Source organism: Anolis sagrei, chromosome X (genome assembly GCF_037176765.1).
Source record: "Anolis sagrei isolate rAnoSag1 chromosome X, rAnoSag1.mat, whole genome shotgun sequence".
Taxonomy (NCBI): domain Eukaryota; kingdom Metazoa; phylum Chordata; class Lepidosauria; order Squamata; family Dactyloidae; genus Anolis; species Anolis sagrei.
Genome location: NC_090034.1, coordinates 96,134,887 through 96,161,630, shown reverse-complemented (window position 1 = coordinate 96,161,630; position 26,744 = coordinate 96,134,887). Strand labels below are relative to the sequence as shown.

The 26,744-nt window shown below is 45.4% G+C and overlaps 1 protein-coding gene across 1 annotated transcript; it reads right to left on the bottom strand.

The window, feature by feature from the left end:
• Positions 1-1,830: 1,830 nt before the first annotated feature.
• LOC137094901 (potassium channel subfamily K member 6-like) lies at positions 1,831-25,625 on the bottom strand. The gene is made up of 3 exons (XM_067460850.1): positions 25,275-25,625; positions 7,000-7,395; positions 1,831-5,279 (listed from the first exon to the last, which is right to left on the bottom strand). Exons 1-3 carry the CDS (start codon positions 25,585-25,587, stop codon positions 5,047-5,049), a joined length of 942 nt encoding a protein of 313 aa, XP_067316951.1. The 5' UTR covers positions 25,588-25,625; the 3' UTR covers positions 1,831-5,046.
• Between the last annotated feature and the right edge of the window lie 1,119 nt (positions 25,626-26,744).

Below are 26,744 nucleotides of genomic sequence, written 5' to 3'. Positions count from 1 at the left end.
GGTCACCTCGCCTTATGTTTTATATATACATATATGAAATTATTGGGGACATGAGCATATACAGGGGTTCATAAAAGGATAAAGGGGAATGCAGGGTTGGGAAGAGATGAGTCTTTTTTGTGGTTGTTAGTTATTCTGCGGATTGGCCAAAACTTAACTCTTATTATATCATTCCAGCTTGGTGTCCTTGGCAAAATTATGAATCCACTGATTATTATTTCGTTATTGGTGATTTTTATAACAGAACCAATTAGGAACTGCCATTTATAATGAAATTTTGAAAGTTTTGTTAGAGTTCTGAAATTTTCACCACCAGAACTTTAGCAACACTGTTGAAGCAAAGCACCAGCGCCCTCTAGTTTTCTAAGTAATATAGAAACATTTACCATTGATTGCCCATGCATATTGTTATATAAACCAGGAAAGGTTTTCGTAAGCTCCACCCTCATAAAACTACCAGAAAAAGGACTACTCTAAAAACTGTGGGTGAGGCAGCCTGACAAAAAGAACTGGACTCAGGGGCGGCTCATCCATTACGCGAAGTAAGCGGTCGCAGAACACTTTTTTTTTTGCCCGGGGCTCAGAGGCGCCTCTGTAAATGCCCCTCGACTGCCACTTGAGGAGCGCCCCCTCAGCTCACAACAGCCCTAGCAGTCCGGGGGGAGCCTCGGCTTTCTTGCCTTGCTGCCGGGCGAGCCTCTTCCCAAAGGGGCCGGGCCCTTGAGCCTTGCCTCGCCCCTCTCGTTCCTGCTCCACCCGGCCACCGGGTGCGCGAGCAGAGCCGGCGCTCAATCGTTCTCCACGTTCGATCCCTTCCCCATGACCGGCTCCCTTTCCCGATCCCCCAGCGCTCCACCAGCCTCCCCTCCTCTCCCCAATCCGCAGGTGGGCCCAGGGGCGGAGCCGCCACGTCTGGCCCGCTTTGGGTCCGGAGGCGTGTCTGAAGACCCCAGCGTGCGCACCAAAAGTCGCCTCTTCTCCTGACTTTCTCTTCAGCCATTGGGACCAAGAGAGAGAGAGAGAGAGACCCTCCAGCTGGAGGTATCTCCCACCTCCACTCCCTCCTTTGTTTTTGTGCCTACCTTCAGGAAAGGTGGGCATCTCCACCTCTCTCTCTCTCTCTCTCTCTCGGTCCCAATGGCTGAGGAGAAAGTCAGGAGAAGAGGTGACTTTTGGTGCACACGCCGGGGTCTTCAGGCACGCCTCCGGACCCAAAGCGGGCCAGGCAAGGGAGCAAGTGCGGCAAGTGTAGTTACTGGGATGTATACACCCCAGTTGTAGGGTTCACCTACAATCAAAGAGCATTCTGAACTCCACCAATGATGAAATTGAACCAAATATGGCACACAGAACTCTCACAGCGAACAGAAAATATATATCAATTATTGGTTTGGGGGGGGGGGGCGCCAAAATACTGTTTGCTTACTGTTGAAAATTGCCTAGGGCCGCCTCTGACTGTACTTAAACAGTTCCAGCACAAAATCCAACTGCTCTATACTAACAAATAATAATGGTAATGATAATGATAATAACAAATCCCAAATCACTACTACTAATAGTAATAAAAACAACTAACTGCAAAAAAACCCCTGCAAATCCTCTCTGAGTGATAATAATAATGGTGATAATAACTAACTGCAAATACTAAGTAATAATAATAAAAACAACTAACTGCAAAAAAACCCTGCAAATCCTCTCTAAGTAACAATGATGATGATGATGATGATGATGATGATGATCATAATAATAATAATAACTGCAACTATTAAGTACTAATAATATTTTAAAAAACTAACTGCAAAAAACTCTGCAAATCCTCTCTAAGTAACAATAATGATGATAATAATAACTAACTGCAACTACAAAGTAATAATAAAAAACAACTAACTGCAAAAAAAATCCTGCAAATCCTGTCTAAGTAACAATGATGATAATAACTGCAACTACTAAGTAATAATAATAACTAACTAACTGCAAAAAAACCCTGCAAATCCTCTCTAAGTAACAATAATGATGGTAATACTAACTGCAACTACTAAGTAATAATAATAATAATAACAACTACTACCTGCAAAAAACCCTGCAAATCCTCTCTAAGTAACAATAATGATGATAATAATAATAACTAACTGCAACTACTAAGTAACAATAATAATAAACTAACTACAACTACTATATAATCATCATCATCATCATAGTAACAACTACTAACTGCAACTTCTCACTACTTGCTCACTCCCGCACCTGCCCAACCACCCCTCTTTACAATGAAGCCAGGGTTGGCCAAGGCTTAAATGCATGCAGGAGGCATTGTGATGCGTGGAGAGGGGCTGTGAGGGCTACCATACCAAATGCAATGGATGTTTCACAAGTACCATATGATACCCATAGCCCTGAAGATCATTTGATACAAAAGGCTTTCAGTATGTCTTTGTTTCTCATCCTACAATGAGCCTTCTTCATGATAACAGCTGAGTCTGAATCCTAGAGCCTTCACGATGGATGGGACTTCAAGAGGCATTTAAGGGAACTGTTGTTGTTGCCATCCCGCTTTCATCTCTTCAATACACAACTCAAGCCTCATCCAAAAGATGCCAACCCAACTTCTGCTTGAAGACCCCTAAAGAAGAAGTGTCTACCACTTTCTGAAGCAGCACATTGCATTAAATATGGAGGGTAACCCAAAGGTCATCTAAACCAACACCATTAAAGCGTTGCCAAAAGATGTCCATCCATCCTACGTTGAAGTCCATAACCATATTATTATTATTTCTATTTGAAACACAACAAGATGAGTCCATAGCAGACACTCTGCTGGCTGTTGTATTGGATCACACGTAGGACATTTCCCAAGTGTCTAGGACTGTGTGATGTATCGGAGAATAATGCGTGCAGATCCCAATAAGGTGGCCTTCTGCAGCTGGCAGCTGGTAATTTTGTCAGCACCTATTGTGTTTAAGTGCAGGCCAAGGTCTTTAGGCACTGCACCTTGTTGTTGTTGATGATGATGATGATGTACTTTTACACTGCACCTTGTTGTTGTTGATGGGCAGGCTCTATAGCAGATATGAAAGAAAGCTTAAATCTGGGTTGCGGCCCTATTTGGGGTCCTTTTAATTTAATGGGGATCAGGAAGAAATCATGTCACCTGCCACCTAGTGGCTGTTTTAGGCCTTTCCATGAATCCAGGTGGAACAAGGAGCGCCAATAGAGTATATCCTGTAATGCAGGCTCAAAACCAAGTAGGGCATGAAAATGTTGCAGGCACTTTACATCCTGAGGATCAAATCTCAGGAATGCCCATCTCATGTGTATGTAAATGGGCATTCCTATTCAATAAATGGTCAAATTGTAGATAGGGGACCTTGACATATGATTTTAATTTGCTCTGTGACCAAGCTCGTAAGTCAATTTGCTCGTATGTCAAAACAATGTCCAGCAAGTAGCATTTGTGGGGATGGAAGGTATTAATTGAATATCAATTCATTTCAATTGGGCCATTTGCTTTGACATACCAGCCCCAAAAATGTTTATATAGTATATTGCATATTGTATATATGCATACACATATCACATGAGCAAACTTTCTGACCAACATAAACTTAACAGTATTTCAATGGAGGAGCCATCCAGTCCAACCCCTCTTCTGCCATGTAGGAAAAGCAAGGAAGTCAAGGAGATCTGGGAAATCCTAATAGCCTTTTTTCCCAAGCCTCTGAGGCTGAGAGTGTGACTTGCCCTAGATGCTTAAATTGAAAAAAAAAATCCTAAAATCTGTGAATGAACGGATTTTTCTGAAACTTTGCAAGAATTATGCTCTGCTCATGTTCTATTGCTGTAGAGAAATTCAAGAGTTTTTTAAAAAGAGATTTTATTTGTAAAAAGTTTAAAAATTTCCTAAAAATCAGTGGAAGACCAAAACGTTCTGAAACTTGGCAGGTTTGCAGTCATCAATGTGGTCTACAAGTTTGGCACGTTTCATCCTGATAGCAATAAAAATGACAGAAAAACTAGCCTTGCAAGTTTCCCCACATGCCCCAATGAACCAAATCTTCCTGAAACAATAACAAAACTTTCAAATTATGAATTAAAACACACCCTCGCCCTCTGGGGAATCTTCCCTAAACACTTTCCAGAAGAACACAACCCATTTCTGTCCACAGGATAAATAAAAACAAGGCAAAAGACACAATCTGGAGAGAAGGAATGTTGGAGATGGAAGGCTTTCTCCCTCTGTAGCAAGACAGCAAAGTTCCACAGAAGCTGTATTGTCGAAGGCTTTCATTGGCAGGAGTAACTGGGTTGTTGTAAGTTTTTCGGGCTGTATGGCCATGCTCCAGAAGCATTCTCTCCTGATGTTTTACCTGCATCTATGGCAAGCATCTTCAGAGGTTGTGAGGTATATTGGAAACTAGAAAAAGACCTCACAACCTCTGAGGATGCCTGCCATAGATGCAGGTGAAACATCAGGAGAGAATGCTTCTGGAACATGACCATACAGCCCGAAAAACTTACAACACTCCACAGAAATTTCCATCAAGGACTTGGCAGGAGAAAATATTCCCTGGGTGGACATAATGTAAGATGCCAGGAACAAATCTGGCCAGCATCAAGTCAGATTTCAGAACTGGGCAAGAAAGACTTCGCTCAATATTTCCCGTCTCACAGAATCATTTGTCCTCTCTTTGCAGAGACATTTCCAGGTCTTTTTTCCCATTATTCATTTTTTAAAATAACATTATTTCCAAGATAAATCTGAAAACGAACAAAGCCCCCTCCCTCTCACTTTCCCCCAATGAAACAGCTTGATTTTCTTCATTTTGGAGATCTGTATGAGTTTTCCTGTTCCTGAGTGGTCAGAGTGTCTGTGGTTGCATACCGCCAGGAGCCAGAAGAACTGGGACGGAATCTGCTGAAGGAGAAAAGCGGCCCAGAGCAATATAGCAGGTAGCCATCCGTTGACCAAGAAGCAGTTACCCTCCGCTGGGTCATTTCAGGCTGCTGTACTGCAGGTTTGTTCTGATTGTCTTCCGACGCAAGTTTGGGCTATCTGTTGATGGAGGAGTAATCGGCCTGAGTGCCGTTACCAGAATGCACTGGTGCCTTCTCTGTCTGCTCTGTCTCTGAAGGAGCCTCGTGTTCCTCGAGGATGCGCTGATGGTCTTCTGCGGAGGAATCTCGAGGCAGCAAGACCAGGTCCGAGAGGCCATGCAAGTCTGCCATCTTGTGGAAGGTCTGGAGCAGGAGGAGCATAGCCATCAAGCCCAGAAGAAGGTACACTGGAAGAAGGCACAGAAAATGTATGAGCCTGGAGTAGAGGCAAAAGGGTGCAACAGAGAGAAGAGGTCCTTCCACCGAAAACTTCATGATTTATTTAATGTGGCCAGAAATCAGCTGGGGTCTTATGTCTCCACAAGTGGACTTACAGATTAAATTGATGGGCATCCCTTATCTGGAATTTCAAAACACTCCAAAATTGTCCATAGGGCTGAGCGAGACATACAGCAACTCCTTTGTCTTATGATAGTTAGTGTATACACACGAACACACAAAATTATTAATACTAGCTATACCCGCCATGCCTTGCTGTAGCCAACCTTCCCTCCTTCTTTCTCTCCTTCTTTCATTCCTTCCTTCCCTTTTTTTCTTTCCTTCTCTCCTTCCTTCCTTCTCTTCCTCTTCCCAGTATATATACTGTAAATAAAATAAATAATCCTGCAGCACGTTTTTCCTATAGTTTTTTATTTAATATCTTCTCGAGTCTCAACCAATCCAACATAGTTTGTGGCAGGCACAAAAATGAAGTTTTTGGAGTATGACAAGTACTTTCAAAGTAAGCACCTCACAATTAAACAGTAACATTTTCAAATAGGAAATAGAAAAAAAAATCAAATTTTGTTACACTGTATTCTGTCGTGCGCTGGGCCAGTAAAGAATTTCCTTTAGAACAGGACATGCAACCTTTGCCCATCGGGAAGCCCAAAGAGAAGTTCTCAGAGGTTTTCCACCACAAATGATCTTTAGATGGCTTGTGAAGTATGACAAAGTCTTTTATTAATGAACAATCAAACAGAAACTTCTCTTGTCTTCAATAAAGCTAAACAAATGCTTCCAAGCTTTATGCAACTGGTGACTTCCTAATCTTGCCCACGAAGGACAGGCAACTGTCTTCAATAACTTCTTTACTTTAAAGGAAAATCCCCTTTTTAACTTCTCCCAGGCTGACTGTAATCTAACCCTTACTGATGTGGGCTCCGCTACCGGGTCGAACTGCGTCTTGAAGCACCGAGTGGACCTACCAGTAAAGGTTTAGATATTCTCCAGCTGGAGTTCTTTGGTCTTTAGGGATGTTTTCCTGGAAATCTTTGGAGACTCTTAAGATTGTTTTCCCCCAGAAAGCTTTGATGCTCTTAAGACTGTTTCCCCCCCGGAAAGTCTTAAGGGTTGAAGCTTTTGTACAGGGGAAGCTTGCACACATCCTGTACATTAGCTTTCCTTGCTGAGACTAAGAAAAATGGCTCCCTTCCCTTCCCAACTGCCCTGAGCAAGGGGCGGAACCAAAACTTAACGATGATGGACAAGTGACTTGCCCTATGACTGCAACCAAAGAAGCCACCTTTCTGCAGGAACCCTGAAACCTTGGCTTGCAAACAAACATTTAATACAAAGCAAATAAAATTGGAGCTCCTGGTACAGCCGTACCAGCACACACTGTGTAATTGCTGAATGGTCTATCAACTGGTAAGAACATCCAATGAATTTTATGGATCTACATTAGTTGAAATGACCAATAGGATTCAAACCAATGAAAAAGAATACAAAATAGTTTGAAGAGCTAAAAAGACATCTGTAGTCCAGTGGACAGAAGCTGGGAGTGGATCTTGAAGGCCCAAGTCTGATGAACATCAGCCTCCACCTTGTCCCAATTCAATGGGCAACATGGCAGAGCCATCCATCTTTATACCCTCCTGTCCCACTTACTGACATGTTGATGCTTACCTGTGATTGAGACCTTATACAGGGAACGCAGTGGCTGTCCTGGCTGCTCCCCAGGGACGTAGTCGCCAAGGCCAATGGTGCAAAGGGAGATGAAGCAGAAGTAGAAGGCATCCAGGAAGCTCCAAGTTTCCTCCAATGTGCTGAAGATGGCAGCAGGCACCAGAAAGAAGGCCACTAGTACTCCCACCGCTAACAAGAATAGGTGTCCACAAGACAGGGCCCGCCGATCACACCCCCAGTGCCTTGTCAGATACTCCAGGGGTCCAGAAGTGAAGGTGGCAACCAGGCGCTGTACGGTGGCCGTCAACAAGAGCATGGTGAAGGGAACACCCAGCAGCGCATAGAAGATGCAGAAGGCTTTGCCAGCATCCGAGAGTGGGGTGGTGTAACCATAGCCTGACAGGACAGGGAGAGAGAAGGGAAGGGGCCACAGGGGCTGGCATAAATAACAGAGTAAATTCCAGGTACTTGGCAAACCACAATCTACCACCCACATGCTCATAGCTATGCCCAACAACCACAGAAACTGACTTCTGACCAAGGTCCCATTCCTTCAATTATATAGTTTTGAGTTGCTGAAATCAAGCAAGCTTGTTTAGATATGGGCAAAATGCTCTAAAACCCAGTTTGAAGCTCTGGGAGAGTTTTAGAAGTCAAAAGGCAGGACTAGAGAGCTCAGTTTCTGTGTTGCTCCATATGACCACACCCTCCAACATTTCAGAGATGAAAATTGGGACTTCTGTGGACAAGCAATATCACAGTATGGTGAAGACAGGAAAAGATATGAATGTGGAAGAATATACAAGTTCAGAGAGGGTTTTGTCTAAAATTTTTAGAATGGGCAAAATTCAGCCCTCTCCACTCTCTGCTGAAGTCAAACGAATTGGACACTTTTTTTAAGGTTATGGTACCTTGGAAAAAGCACTACCATAACCTCCTTAACCACGGCTCCAACGTGACCAAAGAGGTTCTCTCGCAAATCCTGCAAGAACAAACCAGGGATGAGCTTGCAGCACTGCCTAGTTTGGAAGACGTCAGCAAAGCCATCAGCCATATAAACAAACAAACAAAGCCAGCAGACCTGATGGGATCCCTGCTGAAATCTTTAAAGAAGTTGGATCTGAGATGACACAACAACTCCACCAGATCATTGAAAAATGAGCAGATTTCAGGGACGCTACTATTATCACTCTCTTCAAAAAGGGAAAAAGAACAGACTATGGAAGTATAGAAGTAACTCCCTTCTAACCTCCTCTGGGAAAATCCTTGCAAGAATCCTTGCAGACCGCCTTTTACCTGTTTTGAAGACAAACTCCTAGAATCTCAGAACAGCTTCCGCCCTTCCAGAGGAACAGTGGGCATGATTTTTGCTGCACAGTTACTCCAAGAAAAATGAGAGCAAAAACAATTTCTGTACATGGCATTCAGGTAAATGCAAAGGCAATTGTCACAGTCAATCGCAATGTTCTCTGGACCATCCTCCAAAAAAATTGAATGCCCTGATAAATTCATGAACATCCTGCAGCTCCACCACGAAGACAACAGTCTTGGACAAGAATGGCTCCCAAAGTGTCCCATTTAAGGTGGAATCAGGTGTCCAACAGGGATATGTTATTGCTCCAACCTTATTTTCCATTTTCATCACTATGATACTTCACCTTGCTGATGGTAAGCTTCCCACCAGTATGAAAACCATCTATTTAACAGATGGCAAGTTTTTTAACCTCAGAAGACTGAAAGCCAAAACCAAGGTCACAACGACATCTGTTATAGAACTTCAATATACTGATGATAATGTACCCTGTGCTCATTCAGAAGAAGACCCACAAGCCACTCTAAACACCTTTGCAGAAGCATACAAAAAACTTGGCCTCTCATTGAGGAAGTGCTCTTTCAGCAGGCATCAGACAATTCCTCTGCAATGCCAGAAATACAGCTTAATGTATTAGAAAATGACCATTTCCGATACCTTGGCAGCCACCTCTCCACAAAAGTCAGCATCGACACTAAAATACAACATCATTTGAGCTCTGCAAGTGCAGCATTATTTCAAAACAGGCAGGGAATGTTTGAAGACCAGGACATTTGTAGAGATACCAAGATGCTTGTTTATAAAGCCATTGTCCTCCCAACCCTGTTATACACCTGCAAAACGTCACGCTCAACTTTTTGGAATGATGCCATCAGTGTTGCCTCCGAAAAATAATGCAAATCCGAAAAATAATGCAAAGAGAAGCGGGCAAATGTAAGCATTCTGGAAGAAGCAAAGACTACCAGCACTGAAGTGATGATCCTCCACCATCAACTTTGCTGGACTGTTAACTGAATGCCCAATTGCCATCTCCCAAAGCAGTTACAATACTCTCAACTTAATGTTGGTGGATAGGAAAAGAGATTTAAAGATGGGCTTAAAGCCAACCTTAACAACTGTGGCAAGAAAACTGGGAAGCCCTGGCCCTTGAGGATTCTAACTGGAGGTCAGATGTTACCAACAGTGCTGTGGAATTCGAAGAAACACAAATGAAGGGCGAGAAGGAGAAATGTGTCAAGAGGAAGAAGGCGCGTCACACCAACCCTTTTCATGACTGCCTTCCATCTGGAAACTGATATCATCACTGCGAAATAACATGCAGATCAAGAATAAGTCTCCACAATCACTACGGACCCACCATCAAGACCCTATACTTGGAAGGCAATCATACTCAGCCATGAGTGATAGTGATGATGATGCCCTTGGCAGCCACCTCTCCACCAAAGTCAACATCGACACCGAAATACAACACCACCTGAGCTCTGCGAGTGCAGCATTTTTCCAAATGAAGCAGAGAGTGTTTGAGGACCGGGACATCCATAGGGATATTTATTTATTTATTTATTTACTTACTTTATTTGTATACCGCACTATCTCAGCCCGTAGGCAACTCAGTGAGGTTTACAACAGGACAATATACAGAGTGCATAGCATTAGCATCTAAACAATCACTAAAGCAGTTAAAACAATACAACAATACATCAGTAAATGAACAAACATCAATACATCCAATAAGTAATCCGTCACGTCTCATCAGTAAAATCGCAATCCGATCTCATCATCCATTATTCCAGTTCCAAATTCAGTCAATTGATTGCACTGCTTAATTGAACGCCTGTTCAAAGAGCCAGGTCTTCACTCTTCTCCTGAACACCAGCAGGGAGGGAGCCGATCTAACGTCTGCGGGAAGGGCGTTCCACAGCCGAGGGGCCACCACGGAGAAGGCCCTGTCTCTCGTCCCCGCCAGCCGTGCTTGTGAAGCTGGTGGGATTGAGAGCAGGGCCTCCCCGGACGATCTTAATGTCCTAATTGGTTCATAGGGGATGATGCGTTCGGACAGATAGGTCGGGACAGAACCGTTTAGGGCTTTAAAGGTTAAAGCCAGCACTTTGAATTGTGCCCGGTAGCAAATTGGCAGCCAGTGGAGCTGGCGCAGCAGAGGAGTGGTGTGCTCCCTGAGTGCCGCTCCTGTTAACAACCTGGCTGCCGATCGTTGGACCATTTGTAGCTTCCGAGCCGTCTTCAAAGGCAACCCCACGTAGAGAGCGTTGCAGTAATCTATACGGGATGTAACCAGCGTGTGGACTACCGTGGCCAAGTCAGACTTCCCAAGGTACGGGCGCAACTGGCGCACAAGTTTTAATTGTGCAAATGCTCCCCTGGTCACCGCCGAAACCTGGGGTTCCAGGCTCAGCGATGAGTCCAGGATCACACCCAAGCTGCGAACCTGCGTCTTCAGGGGGAGTGTAACCCCGTCCAACACCGGCTGTAACCCTATACCCTGTTCGGCCTTGCGACTGACCAGGAGTACCTCTGTCTTGCCTGGATTCAATTTCAATTTGTTCGCCCCCATCCAGACCGTTACAGCGGCCAGGCACCGGTTCAGGACCTCGACAGCCTCCTTAGTAGCAGGTGGGAAGGAGTGACAGAGTTGGACATCATCTGCGTACAGATGACACCGTACCCCGAAACTCCGGATGATCTCACCCAACGGCTTCATGTAGATGTTAAACAACATGGGAGACAAGATCGAACCCTGAGACAATGGTTGTGAGGTAGAACAGGTGTCTCCCAGGATACCAAGCTGCTTGTTTATAAAGCTATTGCCTCCCAACCCTGCTATATGCCTGCAAAACGTGGACTGTCTACAGACATCACATGCAACTCCTGGAACGATTCCATCAGCGCTGCCTCCGGAAAATCCTGCAAATCTCTTGGGAAGACAGGCAGACAAACGTCAGCGTGCTGGAAGAAGCAAAGACCACCACCACTGAAGCGCTGGTCCTCCGCCATCAACTCCTCTGGAGCGGCCACGTTGTCCGGATGCCCAACCACCGTCTCCCAAAGCAGTTGCTCTACTCTGAACTCAAGAATGGAAAACGGAATGTTGGTGGACAGGAAAACTGATTTAAAGATGGGCTCAAAGCCAACCTTAAAAACTCTGGCATAGACACTGAGAACTGGGAAGCTCTGGCCCTTGAGCGCTCCAGCTGGAGGTCGGCTGTGACCAGCAGTGCTGCAGAATTTGAAGAGGCACGAATGGAGGGCGAAAGAGAGAAACGTGCCAAGAGGAAGGCGTGTCAAGCCAACCCCAACCGAGACTACCTTCCACCTGGAAACCAATGCCCTTACTGCGGGCGAAGATGCAGATCAAGAATAGGGCTCCACAGTCACCTACGGACCCACCAGAATACTGCTCCTGGAAAACTATCCTACTCGGCCAATGAGGGATCGCCTAAGTAAGTAAGTAAGTAAGATGGCTACAGAGGTCAAAGGGAGAAAGTGAGAAGAAGAAAGAGAAACTGAGTCATTTTTAAAGCATATGAAAGAGTGGGACAACAAAGGATTAAATTGGACTCTCCTTTGCAAATTGGGAAAATAGAAGAGTATGTGTGAGCCAACAGGTACTGAACGTAAACTTTGATGGAAATACTAAGTAATCAAACTTGACTTGAATCACTGTGGTTCAAACCAATCTTTCTTTTTGGCACTTACACAGTAGAGGCTGTTTTTGGGGGGGAGGGGGGGAAGAATAGGCAAGAGCCAGCTTTTCTACAAGGACTGTAGGCTAACAGCCAAAAAATGTATACAAAGCCGGGTCAGCCATATGATGTTGCTGCACCTCAAAAGCACCCCGGAGCAACATAAGGAATGCTATTCAGCATGACAAAGCCCTGGGAAAGAGGAAGGAGTGGGGGCTGGTTGTGGGCATCACAACACCACAAGGATGCTGACACGTGGAAGGCCAGATCATATGAGAAAGGGCTGAAGAAGCAGGGTATTTTTAGCCTAGGAATGCAAGAGCCAAGGCTAGCGGGAAGAATGTAACAATATTTCCCTGATACCTTGAAGGCTCTCGGAATTAGGCTAAAAGTTAGCAGAACTTTAAAGGAAGGCGGGTGGGACCTGCCTGTTTCAGTGGAGACACATCAGAGAAGAGAAAGAGGAAGAAACATGTCTGAAAAGCAGAACTCTTGGCAATATCTATCTTGTTTTGAGACTAGGTATAGGTAAAGGTTTTCCCCTGACATTAAGTCCAGTCATGTCCGACTCTGGGGGTTGATGCTCATCTCCATTTCTAAGCTGAAGAGCCAGCGTTGTCCGTAGACACCTCCAAGGTCATGTGGCCAGCATGACTACATGGAGCACCATTATCTTCCCGTTGGAGCGGTACCTATCAATCTATCTCTGCCAAATCAAAATAGTCAGAGGTATGGAGCTGGCACTTCACATAACCTCTCCAGGAGAAGCATTAAGTACCTAGACAGCTCCATATTTAACGCTGCGAATGAAAGGTGATGTCAAGATCTACGCAGGGGCGGCTCAACCCATTACGCAAAGTAAGCATTTGCAGTAGAGTTGATTTTGCCCAGGGGTGCTCTTGAGGCGCTCTTGGGGGAAAATAGACCTTGACATATGCGAGTTGTAGTTATTGGGATGTATAGTTCACCTACAATCAAAGAGCATTCTGAACTCCACCAATAATGGAATTGAACCAAATATGGCACACAGAACTCCCATGACTAACAGAAAATATATATCAGTGATTGGTTGGGTGGGGGGGCTCTGGATCTACGTATAGGTCTAGCAGTCCCTTCCTTGCAGCCAGGTCTGAAGACCCCCTTTTGGGAACGGAGAGAATGTGTGGTCAAGGAGGGGAAAGGACAAAAGGGTCTTATGTGCATGTCGGCACGTGTGTAACATTTCCTCCTGGCTGCCTGCCAGTAAAACTTTTGCTTAATCCTCTTTGGTATCTGCTGCCAGCTACTGGGCAGAGTTCACACCATGTCAATCCCTCCGCCAGGAATCCTGACCTATAGGAATGGCATCCAAATCACCCTCTGCCCAAACCACCTTCTTTCTGAGTCTGAGCATTAGAGTGCTGGGGCTGGACCACATCTGGAGAAGGCAGCCCCTCCGCACATAGACCCGCCTTCCAAACAAGACGTGGCACAAGCTCTCCACGAGCAGCTACTCAGTGCCAACAAGGCAGCTGAATCTGGGCAGGTTGCCAGGCAGAGGAGAGGCTGCCTGTCCAATTGTGGACAAAAGAAAACCCTCCCTGGGCAAAGGCCTTGGGGAACGAGGTGGAAACTGCCCATCAGAGGCATCCAGACCTCTGGCATTCTGCCTCCATCAAAGAAGAGAAAAGCAGAGGCTCTCTACTCACCCTCTTAGGTCCTAATTTTTTTCCATTAAATCCCTTTTAATGAAAGGTCTGCCTTGTAGTTTTATTCCTATTCTTCCTGTTTGTTTTTTAAACACACTTATATACTGTTTGTCAATAAGTGGTGATAGTAAATTCAACTGTATATTAACTTTATTTACCATACGTTCTTTTCCAGGACTTTGTAACTCTAGAGACAGCAGAAAATTAGAAATCATTTATTTATTTATTTATTTATTTATTTATTTATTTAGAATATTTGTACCCCGTCCTTCTCAACCCCCTCGGGGAATTCAGGGCAGCTTCCAATAGGCAGCAATTTGATGCCTCAATATATACATAATAAAAATAAACAGTCAATAAATATAAATAGTTAAAAACATTAAAACAATACAATTAAAATCTACTAAGAATTATCACTCTGGTGGCCATTATTAGCTGAAAACTGTGGTTGGATGCTCCATCAAACTTATCCATTATCCATTTCCAAGCCATTGTCAACATTGTTACACTTAATTACCTGAAGGCCTGGTCCCACATCCATGTTTTAACTTTTTTCTAAAGGTGAGGAGGGATGAAGATGACCTAATTTCCCCGGGGAGTGAGTTTCACAGGCAAGGGGCCACCACTGAGAAGGCCCCGTCCCTCATCCCTGCTATGCGTGTTTGAGACAGAGGCGGGGCCAAAAGCAGGGCCTCCCTAGAAGACCTTAAACTCCGAGGTGAGATGTAGAAGGAGATACGTTCGGACAGGTATGCAAGGATAGTTGATTATTAACTATCCTTGAGATTTCCACTAGTGAGAGTATGGAAACTACCTGAAAAAATTAATGTACAAGACAAGAATCTGACAAGATAGAGAACAATACAACACTTTTGTTAATACTTGGTGTATATGCTGGAATACAACTCCATGGAGCAAGAAAAGCAGAAGTTCTGGAAAACCCTATTTTGACCTATAATGAAAGTATTCTCATGGTCATATTTTTCTATATATGGATAAAGCAGTATGAACTGTAATAGACTTGTAGAGAAGCGAAAATGAAAACAAAAGAATACTGTTTGGTTATACGATGGGCCTTTGGTATCTGCTGGGGTTTGATACCAAAATCCATGGCTGCTTAAGTCACATTATATACAATGGTGTATTTACTTACTTAGGCGATCCCTCATTGTCTGAGTAAGATTGTCTTCTAAGGGCAGTGTCCTGGCGGTGGGTACGTAGGTGACTGTGGAGCCCTATTCTTGACCCGCGTGTTCTTCTGCAGTGAGGGTATCGGTTTCCAGGTGGAAGATGGTACCGGTCAGGGTTGGCTTGATGTGCCTTCCTCTTGGCACGTTTCTCTCTTTTGCCCTCCATTCGTGCCTCTTCAAATTCTACAGCACTGCTGGTCACAGCTGACCTCCAGCTGGAGTGCTCAAGGGCCAGGGCTTTCCAGTTCTCAGTGTCTATGCCACAGTTTTTAAGGTTGGCTTTGAGCTCATCTTTAAATCGCTTTTCCTGTCCACCAACATTCTGTTTTCAGTTCTTGAGTTTGGAGTAGAGTAACTGCTTTGGAAAATGGTGAACAGGCATTCAGACAAAGTGGCTGGTCCAGCGGAATTGATGGCGGAGGATCATTGCTTCAATGCTGGTGGTCTTTGCTTCTTCCAGCATGCTGACATTTGTCCGCCTGTCTTCCCAAGAGATTTGCAGGATTTTTCAGAGGCAATGCTGATGGAATTGTTCCAGGAGTTGCATAGTGTAGCAAAATGGCGTCTCATTTATAAAACGGCAAAGAAGTGCTTGAGGATCTGTGAAATGGCAAATGGCAACAGCAGGAATGCCTAAGCATTAGCATAGTACTCAGCGTTTTGTTTTTGGATTTTTATTTCAAGTGTTTTCAAGCTATGTTTGGTTGAATCTGTGGATGAACAACCCATGGATATATAGAGGTGATTGTATTTACTTATACAGTTTGTTGGTAATTTATGTTGGCTTTAGAATAAAAGTTTTTAAATGCGTACTGCAAGGTGTGTACTGAAAGAGTGGAATGCAATGGCACTGAGACACCTCACCCAAGAGAGTTTGCAAGGTGTGAAGATTATTGCTGTTTCAAGAGCAAGAACACATGCAATCTTTTATTCCTTGCCATGATAGGAAGGTGAGTGTTCATGGCTCAGGTGGAGCTTAATACAATCAAATGCAACTAAGGGAAGCAGTGAGATCTCAGGCATCTTTGTCTTCCCTTCCTTGGTGGTAGTTGGCTACAGCAAACCAAGATATTGCATGTCCCAAGGCAGCAGGAGGGTCAAGGCAAAGATCTGTTGGAAGAGGCCCCTTCTTCTGCCTGCCTCCTCCTTTCTTCGCAGAGCAGACCACAACTTCCGCTTGCCCAAGCAATGTAGAAAGCTGTCTAGGAACAAACTGTATTTCTCTGAAGAGCAAGTGGCAAGCGCAGGTCCCTCCCCAGCCTTCAGGGCACAAAACCACCTTTTGCATCTACGCAAAACACTCCCTTTTATTGCAGAAGGTGGAGGAGCAAAACAGGAAAAGCTGGGGGCAGTTTCCCCATTTTGGGGCCATGCTTTGAGGCATACTGAAGAACCAGAAGGAGCAGTTCCCACTGTGTGAATTGAACTGAGTCTGTTTCCTTGAGGCTTGGGATGAATGTGCCTCCTTCAGAATGAAGCCAGTCTTCAATGCTATGAGAAGTGACTGCTTTCAAACTCGGGAACTCCCTTCCTCAAGAGGCTAGGCTGATCCTTTTCTTGTTGGCTTTTCATCATTACATGAAGACATTCCTATTCCAGGGATCATGGCGTCACAGAATCATATTGTGGGGAAGGCTTCATAGACCATTGAATCCAATCTCTTGCATGATCTCCACCTACAGCATCCCAGCAGGTAGACTTCCTGAAGACGTCTGGAACCACCTCTCTAAGCAATTGGTTCTATTACTGAACCACACTTACTGTCAATAAGGGTTTTCTTAGCCAAGGAAAACCCAGAAGGAGGTGTTGCCATTGCCTTCCTCTCAAATGAACACTCATATCTCATCCAACTGCAAACCAGGCATGATTCTGTTTATCTTCCAAGATTAGACAGAATCTGGTGCCTTCAAGATATTTTGGCCCCAGGGGCATTACTACAGCATGTATCTTGTTGTGGTTTGGGGGAGGTGTCCCTACGTTAAGGAACTATCCTCCGTAGGAAATACAATAATGCAGGAAAACAGAAGTTAGCAGGAAAAGAGGAAGAATGCTTGACAGGTGGAGAGAATTAGACAAGGAAGCCTTTGCTTTGAGTTGGCAAGACTTGAGCAAAACAAGTGTGGCATGTTGGTTTAGCATTGGATTACAACTCTTGAAACTGGAGTTCAAATCCCCACTCATGTAAATCCATTGGGTATTTATTTAGAGTATCAGGAGCAAACCAAGGGTACAGTTGTGTGATATATATATATATATAACACATATATATAAACACAAAGTTTAAAAACTTTGCATTATATTAAATGCCCTTTGGTAAGTAACTGGCCACTTGGAGTGCCTCTGGTGTTGCCATAAGGAGGTCCTCCACTGTGCATGTGGCAAGGCTCAGACTACATTGTAATAGGTAGTCTGTGGTTTGGTCTTTCTTCTCCACACTCGCATGTTGTGGACTCCACTTTGTGACCCCATTTCTTAAGGTTAGCTCTGCATCTCATGGTGCCAGAGCACAGTCTGTTCAGCATCTTCCAAGTTGCTCAGTCTTCTGTGTGCCCAAGAGGGAGTCTCTCATTTGGTAACAGCCATGAGTTGAGATTCCAGGTTTTAGCCTGCCCCTTTTGGACTCTTGCTTGCCGAAGTGTTCCTGCAAGTATCTCTGTAGATCTTAGAAAACAATTTCTTGATTTAAGTCGTTGACGTGCTGGATGATACTCAAACAAAGGATGAGCTGGAGATGTCACTAGGTCCTTTCATTATTGGCTGCTACTTCCCAGTGGATATCAGGTGGTGCAATACCAGTTAAACAGTGTAATTTCTTCAGTGGTGTAGGGCACAGACATCCTGTGATAATGCAACATGCTGCATCCATTGGGTGACTTTGGACAAGTTACAACAACAGCGAAGGTGATAAAAGGAGGCCTCTCAGTCACTGGTTTGCAAGAAGCTGGCTCAATAGCGGTTAACCACAATTGTCTCTTCAGTTGCTTGATGGTGTTCCTACATTTCATCTAGCTCCCCCCACAACCGCTGGGAAAATGCAAACTCAGAATTTGAGCATGATCAGAGAGCCTTTCCTCCATCCATACTCTGCCTTCACCCATTCAGGAAAAAAAAAACAGGATGCAGAGAACGTGAGACCTGGCTCAGCTGCAGATGGACTTTCTGTGAGGCAGATAGACCTCGGGCAGAAAGCTAAAGGGCTTGGCTCCCCCACCCTTTACACAAACACATGCAGCTGGACAAACACACCTCATAACACTCGGTGCAGCTTGCCACTGGAAGGTGGATGGAGAAAATATTGTTTTAAGGGTGTGGGGAGAACGAGGAGAGACAGGTCTTACAATATATCACCAATGCCTGCCTTCCTACCCATCCCCAGCCATGGCCACTAGCTTGAAAGTTAGCATCTGTGTGGAGCCATCCAGGAAAGTCCTGAGTGGGATGAACATATAGGGTGTAGCTTTGTGTGTACTTTCAAATCTCCTGTTGACTTATGGCAATCCCAGGGAATTTCTACAGCTCCATGAAGAAATCTTCCTAGTATGTATTGTCGAAGGCTTTCATGGCTGGAATCACTGGGATGTTGTAGGTTTTTCGGACTGTATAGTCATGTTCTAGAAGCATTTTCTCCTGACATTGTACCTGCATCTATGGCAGGCATGCTCAGAGGTTGTGAGGTCTCTTACTGGTATCTTTATCTTTGATTCTTTGGGCACTTACACTATATTTCTAAATAGTCAACCAAAATTAAATTACTGCAGTGCTAGAAACTTGGGATTCAAGTCAAAATCCACTAATGATCCAGAATTCTCATAACTATACACATGAGCAAAGCTATGGCTTAATACTCATGCTCAGGCCTATGACTGTGGCACCTTATCTGGGAACATTGGCTGCTCATCATATTTCACCAGGCATGATCTGGAGCAAATCCCTGATGATGCAGGAATCCAGAGTGGGTCGCCTGCACCACTCCCAATGTTACTGGGTTGCTACCCCTTCATGTTCAGCTCTGCTGAGGGAAGGTGGAGGCTCACATTCCCTGGAAGGCTATAAATTGCCCAATCTGGGCTAAAAAAAAGACAAGAGGTCACTTTCACATTCATGTCATCACTTCTGTACTTTCCTCCCAGTGATTCACAATGCTCTCTGGACCATCCTCCAAACAATCAGATGTGCCATCAAATTTGTGAACATCCTGCAGCTTATCCATGATGACATGATGGCAACGGTCTTGGACAGCAATGGCTCCCAAAGTGACCCATTTATGGTGGAATCAGGTGTCAAACAGGAAAGTGTTATTGCCCCAACCTTATTTTCCATCAACATTGCTATGATACCTCACCTTGTTGATGGGATGCTTCCCACCAGAGTGGAAATCATCTATCGGACAGACGGCAAGCTATTTAACCTCAGCAGACTGAAAGCCAAAACCAAGGTTACAACAACATCTGCTATAGAATTCCAATATGCTGATGATAACGTCATCTGTGCGCATTCAGAAGAAGACCTACAAGCCACTCTAAACACCTTTGCAGAAGCATACGAGAAGCTCGGCCTGTCATTAAACATTGAGAAAACCTAAGTGCTCTTCCAGTAGTCACCAGCCAATCCCTCTCCAATGCCAGAAATACAGCTTAATGGTGTAACATTAGAAAATGTTGACTATTTCCACTACCTTGGCAACCACCTCTCCACAAAAGTCAACATTGACACTGAAATACAACACCGCCTGAGCTCTGTGAGTGCAGCATTTTTCCGAATGAAGCACAGAGTGTTTGAGGACCAGGACATCCATAGAGATACCAAGGTTCTTGTTTATAAAGCTATTGTCCTCCCAACCCTTCTATACGCCTGCAAATCGTGGACTATCTAGAGACGTCACATGCAACTCCTAGTACAATTCCATCAGTGTTGCCTCCAAAAAATCCTACAAATTTCTTGGGAAGACAAGCAGAAAAATGTCAGCAAAGGAAAGCAAAGACCACCAGCATTGAAGCGATGGTCTTCCGCCATCAACTCAGCCGGACCGGAGGCATGAATGGAGGGCGAAAGAGAGAAACGTGCAAAGAGGAAGGCATTTCAAGCCAACCCCAAGTGGGACCCCTTCCACCTGGAAAGCAATACCCTCACTGCGAGAGAACTTGCAGATCAAGAATAGGGCCCCACAGTCACCTTGGGACCCACCGCCAGGACACCGATCTTGGAAGACAATCCTACTCGGACAACAAGGGGTCACCTAAGTAAGTAAATACTTTCTCCCAGCTCTGCATGAAAGGCTCCCAAAAGAGAGTGGTAATAACACCCACAATGGAGGCAATTAAACCCAATTACAACTCAGCCTTAGCAAAACACAAGGAAAAAGTGATGAGAGTGGGAAAAGGACAAAGCAATAAAGTTTGCCATAGATGTGTGTGAAATGTCAGGGGAGAATGCTTCTGGAACATGCCCATACAGCTTGGAAAACTCACAACAACACAGAAACAAAGTTTGCTTAGTGGAAAGGAAACTGGTCATGCAAATCTCATAGGGCGCATTAGCTGCCACCTCATATCCGTGTCTTAATCACTCTTTTATGAGCAGGTTCCTGGGACTCAGAGTTTACCAGCTTATGTCACACCCCAAGGCCAACATGCCATCGCAACCGGGCTTCAGCAAGTCATACACCCACACCAATTGCTCCAGCAGTCACACAAGGAAGGTGAGAGCATGAATGACAATTAAATACTGTATACAGTGTATTGTCAAAAGCTTTCATGGCTGGTATCACTAGAGTGTGGTGTGGTTTCCAGGCTGTATTGCCACGTTCTATCAGCATTTTCTTCTGGCTTTTCACCTGCATCTGTGGCTGGCATCTTCAGAGGTGCCTAAACGACACTCCCCTGTATACAGTCTTTTGCTTTCCATGACCTCAGTTACGAGGACAAGGAGAGGCAGGGAAGGTGGAAAACTCAGCATCCACCCCAAGAGCTGACGTGGTGTTGTGTTTATTTTGGTTAGTCTGACGCATGCTGCAAGGTGGATTAAGATCTTCTGGGGAGGCCCTGCTCTTACTCCTGCCTTCTTCGCAGATGCGTCTGGTGGGGACGAGAGACAGGGCCTTCTCAGCAGTGGCCCGACTGTGGAATGCCCTGCCTAGAGATATAAGATCGGCTCCCTCCCTCCTGACTTTTCGAAAAAAGGTGAAAACCTGGCTTTTTGAGCAGACCTTCCCAAATACGACACAGCTAAATTGAATTATGAAACTACTTGATAACACAATGGAATAACAATTTGACATGGAGACACTCATGATAATGTTTTAAGGCAGTGTATGGTTTTTTTTTTTTTATATCATACTAGCCGTCCCCTGCCAGGCATTGCTGTGGCCTAGTCTAGTGATCTGGAAAATAAAGTAATGGTTTCTAATATATGTAATTCCTTTATGCTTGTGAGTAAACAGTATTCTTTGTTGTTTCTATGTCAGTGTTGATGTGGAGATTGTCTGGTTTGCCTACTCTGGAACATGCAACATATAATTGTCCTTCTTTAGGGGTCCTTTTCAAATCGATGATACTATATCTCTGTGGGTGTGAATCATATATATCTATCTATATCTATGGCTGGATGGCTCTTTGTCAGGAGGGCTTTGATTGCGTTTTCTTGCCCTGGTGAAGAGAGTTGGACTGGGTGGCCTTAAGTATGGCTGTTCTGTATGAGAAGTTTGTCCCAATTCTGTCATTGGTAGGATTCAGCATGCTCTTTGATTGTAGGTGAACTATAAATCCCAAAAACTACAACACCCAAATGTCAGGGTCTATTTTCCTCAACTCCATCTGTGTTCATATTTGGGCATATTGAATATTCGTGCCAAGTTTGGTCCAGATCCATCATTGTTTGAGTCCACAGTGCTCTCTGGATGTAGGTGAACTACAACTCCCAAACTCAAGGTCAATGCCCACCAAACCCTTATAGTATTTTCTGTTGATCATGGGAGTTCTGTGCCTCAAGATTGATTCAATGCCATAATTGGTGTTCAGAATGCTCTTTGATTATAGGTGAACTATAAATCCCAGCAACTACAACTCCCGAATGACAAAATCATTTTTTTAGTGAAGGACATACATTGGGTTATTAGGTGTCTTGTGTCCAAATTTGGTGTCGATTGGCCCACTGGTTTTTGAATTCTGTTAATCCCACAAACTAACAGTACATTTTTATTTATATAGATGCTATTGCTTTTAACAGAATTCCTTGATTGTTTTTAACTTGTTAGAACTGTTGAGGCATCAAATTATTGCCAATTTGTGAATTGCTCTGAGTCGCCTCTGGGCTGAGAGGGATGGTATATAAATATAGTAAGTAAATAAATAAATTATGGTGTCAACACCCTCCCAATGGTCCAGGGAGAAAGAGGCAAGAAACAGCCGGCTCTCTATGTATGCTCAGGGACACTCAGTTGAGACAGGGTTCAAGACAAGTAAGGACAGCCCCAACGAGAGTGAGAAAACAGTTCAGGATGAACAAACCAGGATTAGGTCAGGAGAAGGGCAACCAAAATGATCAAAGGTCTAAGAAGTGGCTTGGGAAGCTGGGTATGCTTCACTTTGGGAAGAAAAAGTTGTGAAGGGAACTGATATCCATGTCTCAAGATCTGAAAGGATGTCACATTTCCTGCTATTCTGCAGACCAGGCTTCAAATTGCAGGAAGAAGAAGAAAAGATTCCACCTAAACATGAATAACTTCCTGACAGTAAGAGCTGTCTCGGAGAATGTGGAGTTTTTAGGCAGAAGCCTGATGGCCATCTGTCGAGAAGGCTTTGATTGTGTCTTCGTGCCTGGCAGAAGGGGGGTTGGACTGGATAACCTTCAGGGACTCTTCCAACTTTTATAATTCTAGGATCAACTAAGAGAGGCGGGGGGGGGGGGGGGTGCCGTAATAGACAGGATGCAAACCAGCATAGCAGGAAAAACTGGATGGCCTTTGGGGAGGGGGTGGGCTTCAAACTCTAGTGGAGTATAATAGTTTAGGAGTGTTGTGAAGTCTCGTTCTCTTTGGGTTTTCATGCAGAAGCCTGATGGCCATCTGTCGGGAGGGCTTTGATTGTGTCTTCCCTGAAGGCTGCATTTGGAACAGGTGGTCTTGGGGGGGTGGGGGTCCCTTCTAACTCTAGTAGAATATAATAGTCTAGAAGTCTCTTTATCTTAGGGTTTTAAGGCAGTCTGGATGGTCACCTGTCGGGAACACTTTCGATTGTGTCTTCCTGCCCAGGAGAAGGGGGTTGAACTTGATGTCCTATGTATGTGTGTGTTGGGGGGGGGGGTCCCTTCTAATGAAATATAATAACTTAGGAGTATCATGAAATCTCTTTCTCTTGGAATTTTCATCAGAAACATGATGGCCATCTGTTGGGAGGGCTTTGATTGTGTCTTCCTAACTGGAAGACTGGGTTTGGACCAGATATCCTATGTTTCTATGTGAGGAGTCCCAACTCTAGTGGAATATAGTAGTGTAGAAGTCTCTTCCTCTTGGGGAGGCCATCCGCAGAGAGGGCTTTGATTTTGTCTTCCTAACTGGCAGAATAGGTTTGGCCCAGATATCCTATGCGTGTATGTGGGGAGTCCCTTCCAAATCTAGTGGAATATAATAGTGCAGAAGTCTCTTCCTCTTGGGGTTTTCATGCAGAAGCCTGATGGCCATCTGTCAGGAGGGCTTTGATTGTGTCTTCCCACCTGGCAGCCTGGGTTTGGATCTTATATCCTTTGTGTGTTTGTGAAGAGTACCTAGTGGAATGTAATAGTCTAGAAGTCTCTTCCTCTTGGGGTTTTCATGTAGAAGCCTGATGGACATCTATTGGGATGGCTTTGATTGTGTCTTCCTGCTTGGCAGAAGGGTTAGACTGGGTGTCTTATATGGAGGGAGGGGGTTCCTTCCAAGTCTAGTGGAATATAACAGTCTAGAAGTCTCTTCCTCTTGAGATTTTCACACAGAAGTCTGACGGCCATTTGTTGAGTGGGCTTTGATTGTGTCTTCCCACCTGGCAGACTGGGTTTGGACTGGATATCCTATGTGTGTATGTGGCGGAGTCCCAGTTCTAATGCAATATAATACTCTAGAAGTCTCTTCCTCTTGGGGTTTTCATGTAGAAGCCTCATGACCATCTATCGGGAGGGCTTTGATTGTGTCTTACTGCCTGGCAGACTGGGTATGGTCTGGATATCCTATGTGCGTATGTGGGGGGTCCCAATTCTAGTGGAATATAATAGTCTCTTTCTCTTAGGGTTTTAAGGCAGTTTGTATGGCCATCTGTCAAGAGGGCTTTGATTGTGTTCTTCTTGCCTGGCAGAAGGGTTGGACTGGATGACATTTGGAGGGGGGAGCTTTCATTCACTGGGCTAAATTTGGCATAAATACCCAATCTGAATACTTGTGGGGAGGGGATTGATTTTGTCATTTGGGAGTTGTAGTTGCTGGGATTTATAGTTCACCTACAATCAAAGAGCATTCTGAACTCCATCGATGATGAAATTGAACCAAACTTGGCACACAGAATTCCCATGACCAATGGAAATTACTGGAAGGGTTTGGTGGGCATTGACCTTGAATTTGGGAGTTGTAGTTCACCTACATCCAGAGAACACTGTGGGCTCAAATAATGATGGATCTGGACCAAACCTGGCACAGATACTCAATATGCCCAAATGTGGATACTGGTGAGGTTTGGGGAAAATAGACCAAGACATTTGGGAGTTGTAGTTGCTGGGATTTATAGTTCATCTACAATCAAAGAGCATTCTGAACTCCATCAATGATGGAAGTGAACCAAACTTGGCATGAGTCCTCAATATGCCCAAATGTGGATACTGGTGGAGTTTGGGGGAAATAGACCGAGACATTTGGGAGTTGTAGTTGCTGGGATTTATAGTTCACCTACAATCAAAGAGCATTCTGAACCCCACCAGTGATGGAAGTGTATCAAACTTGGCACGAGTCCTCAATATGCCGAAGTGTGGATACTGGTGGAGTTTGGGGAAAATAGACTGAGACATTTGGGAGTTGTAGTTGCTGGGATTTATAGTTCACTTACAATCAAAGAGAATTCTGAACCCAAAAACAATGGAAGTGAACCAAACTCGGCACACAGAACCCTTATGACGATGAAAAAATGCTGTGTTTTCTGATGGTCTTTGGTAGCCCTTCAGACCCCACCCCTTGCGACACCCCCCCTCCCAGCAGTCCGACCCCAAAGTTGAGAAACATTGAACTAAGAGATTGATCCTCTGGGAGGGAGAGGTGGGTGGGTAATAGAGAGGATGCCAAACCAGCCCAGCCGGAAAGGCGTCGGGTTTCCTGCGGCGGCAGACGGAGAATGCTGAAGACAGTGGCGAGGAGTTCCCGGGGACTCACCGACGGTGGTGATCAAAGTGCTGGAGAAGAAGAAGGCGGAGGCGAAGTCCCAGTTGGAGGCGGCGGCGTTGGAGCCGTTTCGGGGCAGAGTGACGCCGTGCCGGTTGGCGGCGAGGAGGGCGGCCAGGAAGCGCTCGAGGGCCTCCTCGCCCAGGCAGGGGCTCTGCGCCAGGAAGGCGGCCTTCTGCGCCCGCAGCTCGGCCCGCAGGCGGCTCTCCACGGGACGCTCGACGGCCGAGATGACCAGCGCGCCCAGGAGCAGGTAGCCCGCGTAGCCCAGGCCCAGGCAGGCCAGCACCGCGCAGCCCCGCATCGCCCCGACCAGCAGAGCCGACCAGCCCGCCCTCCCGTCCGTCCCTCTTAGGCAGCCGCCAAGCCCCTCCCGTCGGGCGGAGCCAGGACTCTCCTCCGGCCTCCCCAGGCACCTGGCGGACCCAAAGAGGCCCCGCCTACAAACTTCCCATTGGGGAATCCTCTTGCCTTGGAGTCCTTCTCCCGAGGGTCTGAAGCAGGGTGGCTATATGGCCATCTCTCGGATGGGTTGGACTAGATGGCCTTTGGGTTGGGTTCCAAATTGGGTGGGATAGCCAATACTCCAGAGCAGGGGTCCCCAAACGTTTTGAACAGAGGGCCGGGTCACAGTCCCGCAAACTGTTGGGGGGGCGGATTATAATTTGAAAAAAAACATGTCATTTGGGAGTTGTAGTTGCTGGGATTTATAGTTCACCTACAATCAAAGAACATTCTGAACCCCACCAACGATGGAATTGAACCAAACTTGGCACACAGTTCTCCCATGGCCAACAGAAAATACTGGAAGGGTTTGGTGGGCAGTGTCCTTTGGTTTTGGAGTTGTAGTTCACCTGCCTCCATCAACCACTGTGGACTCAATGTTAGATCTGGACCAAACTTGGCACTGATATTCCATATGCCCAAATGTGAACACATGTGGAGTATGGGGGAAATAGAATCTTTATGTTTGAGAGTTGTAGTTGCTGGGATTTATAGTTCACCTACAATCAAAGAGCATTCTGAACCCCATCAACGGTGGAATTGAACCAAACTTGGCACACAGTTCTGCCATGACCAATGGAAAATACTGGAAGGATTTGGTGGGCAGTGTCCTTTGGTTTTGGAGTTGTAGTTGGAGACCAGAGTGGCCGGAGCAGAGGGTTCCAGCGATGGTCGGAGCGGCACCGGGAGGGCGTGGCCAGAGAACGCCAGTGTTCCCTGGCCACGCCCACCCGGCGCCGCTGGCCACGCCCACCCGGCGCTGCTCCGGCCTTCGCAAGAACCCTCTGCTCCGGCCGCTCTGGTCTCCAAGGAGGCAGGTAAACTACAAAAGGCTTCTCCCTCCCACACGGGCATAAGGGCTGGAGCAGAGAGTTCCAGCGCGGGCCGGAGAAATGCCCTCGGCGGGCCGCATACGGCCCGCGGGCCATATTTTGGGGACCCCTGCTCCAGAGGACA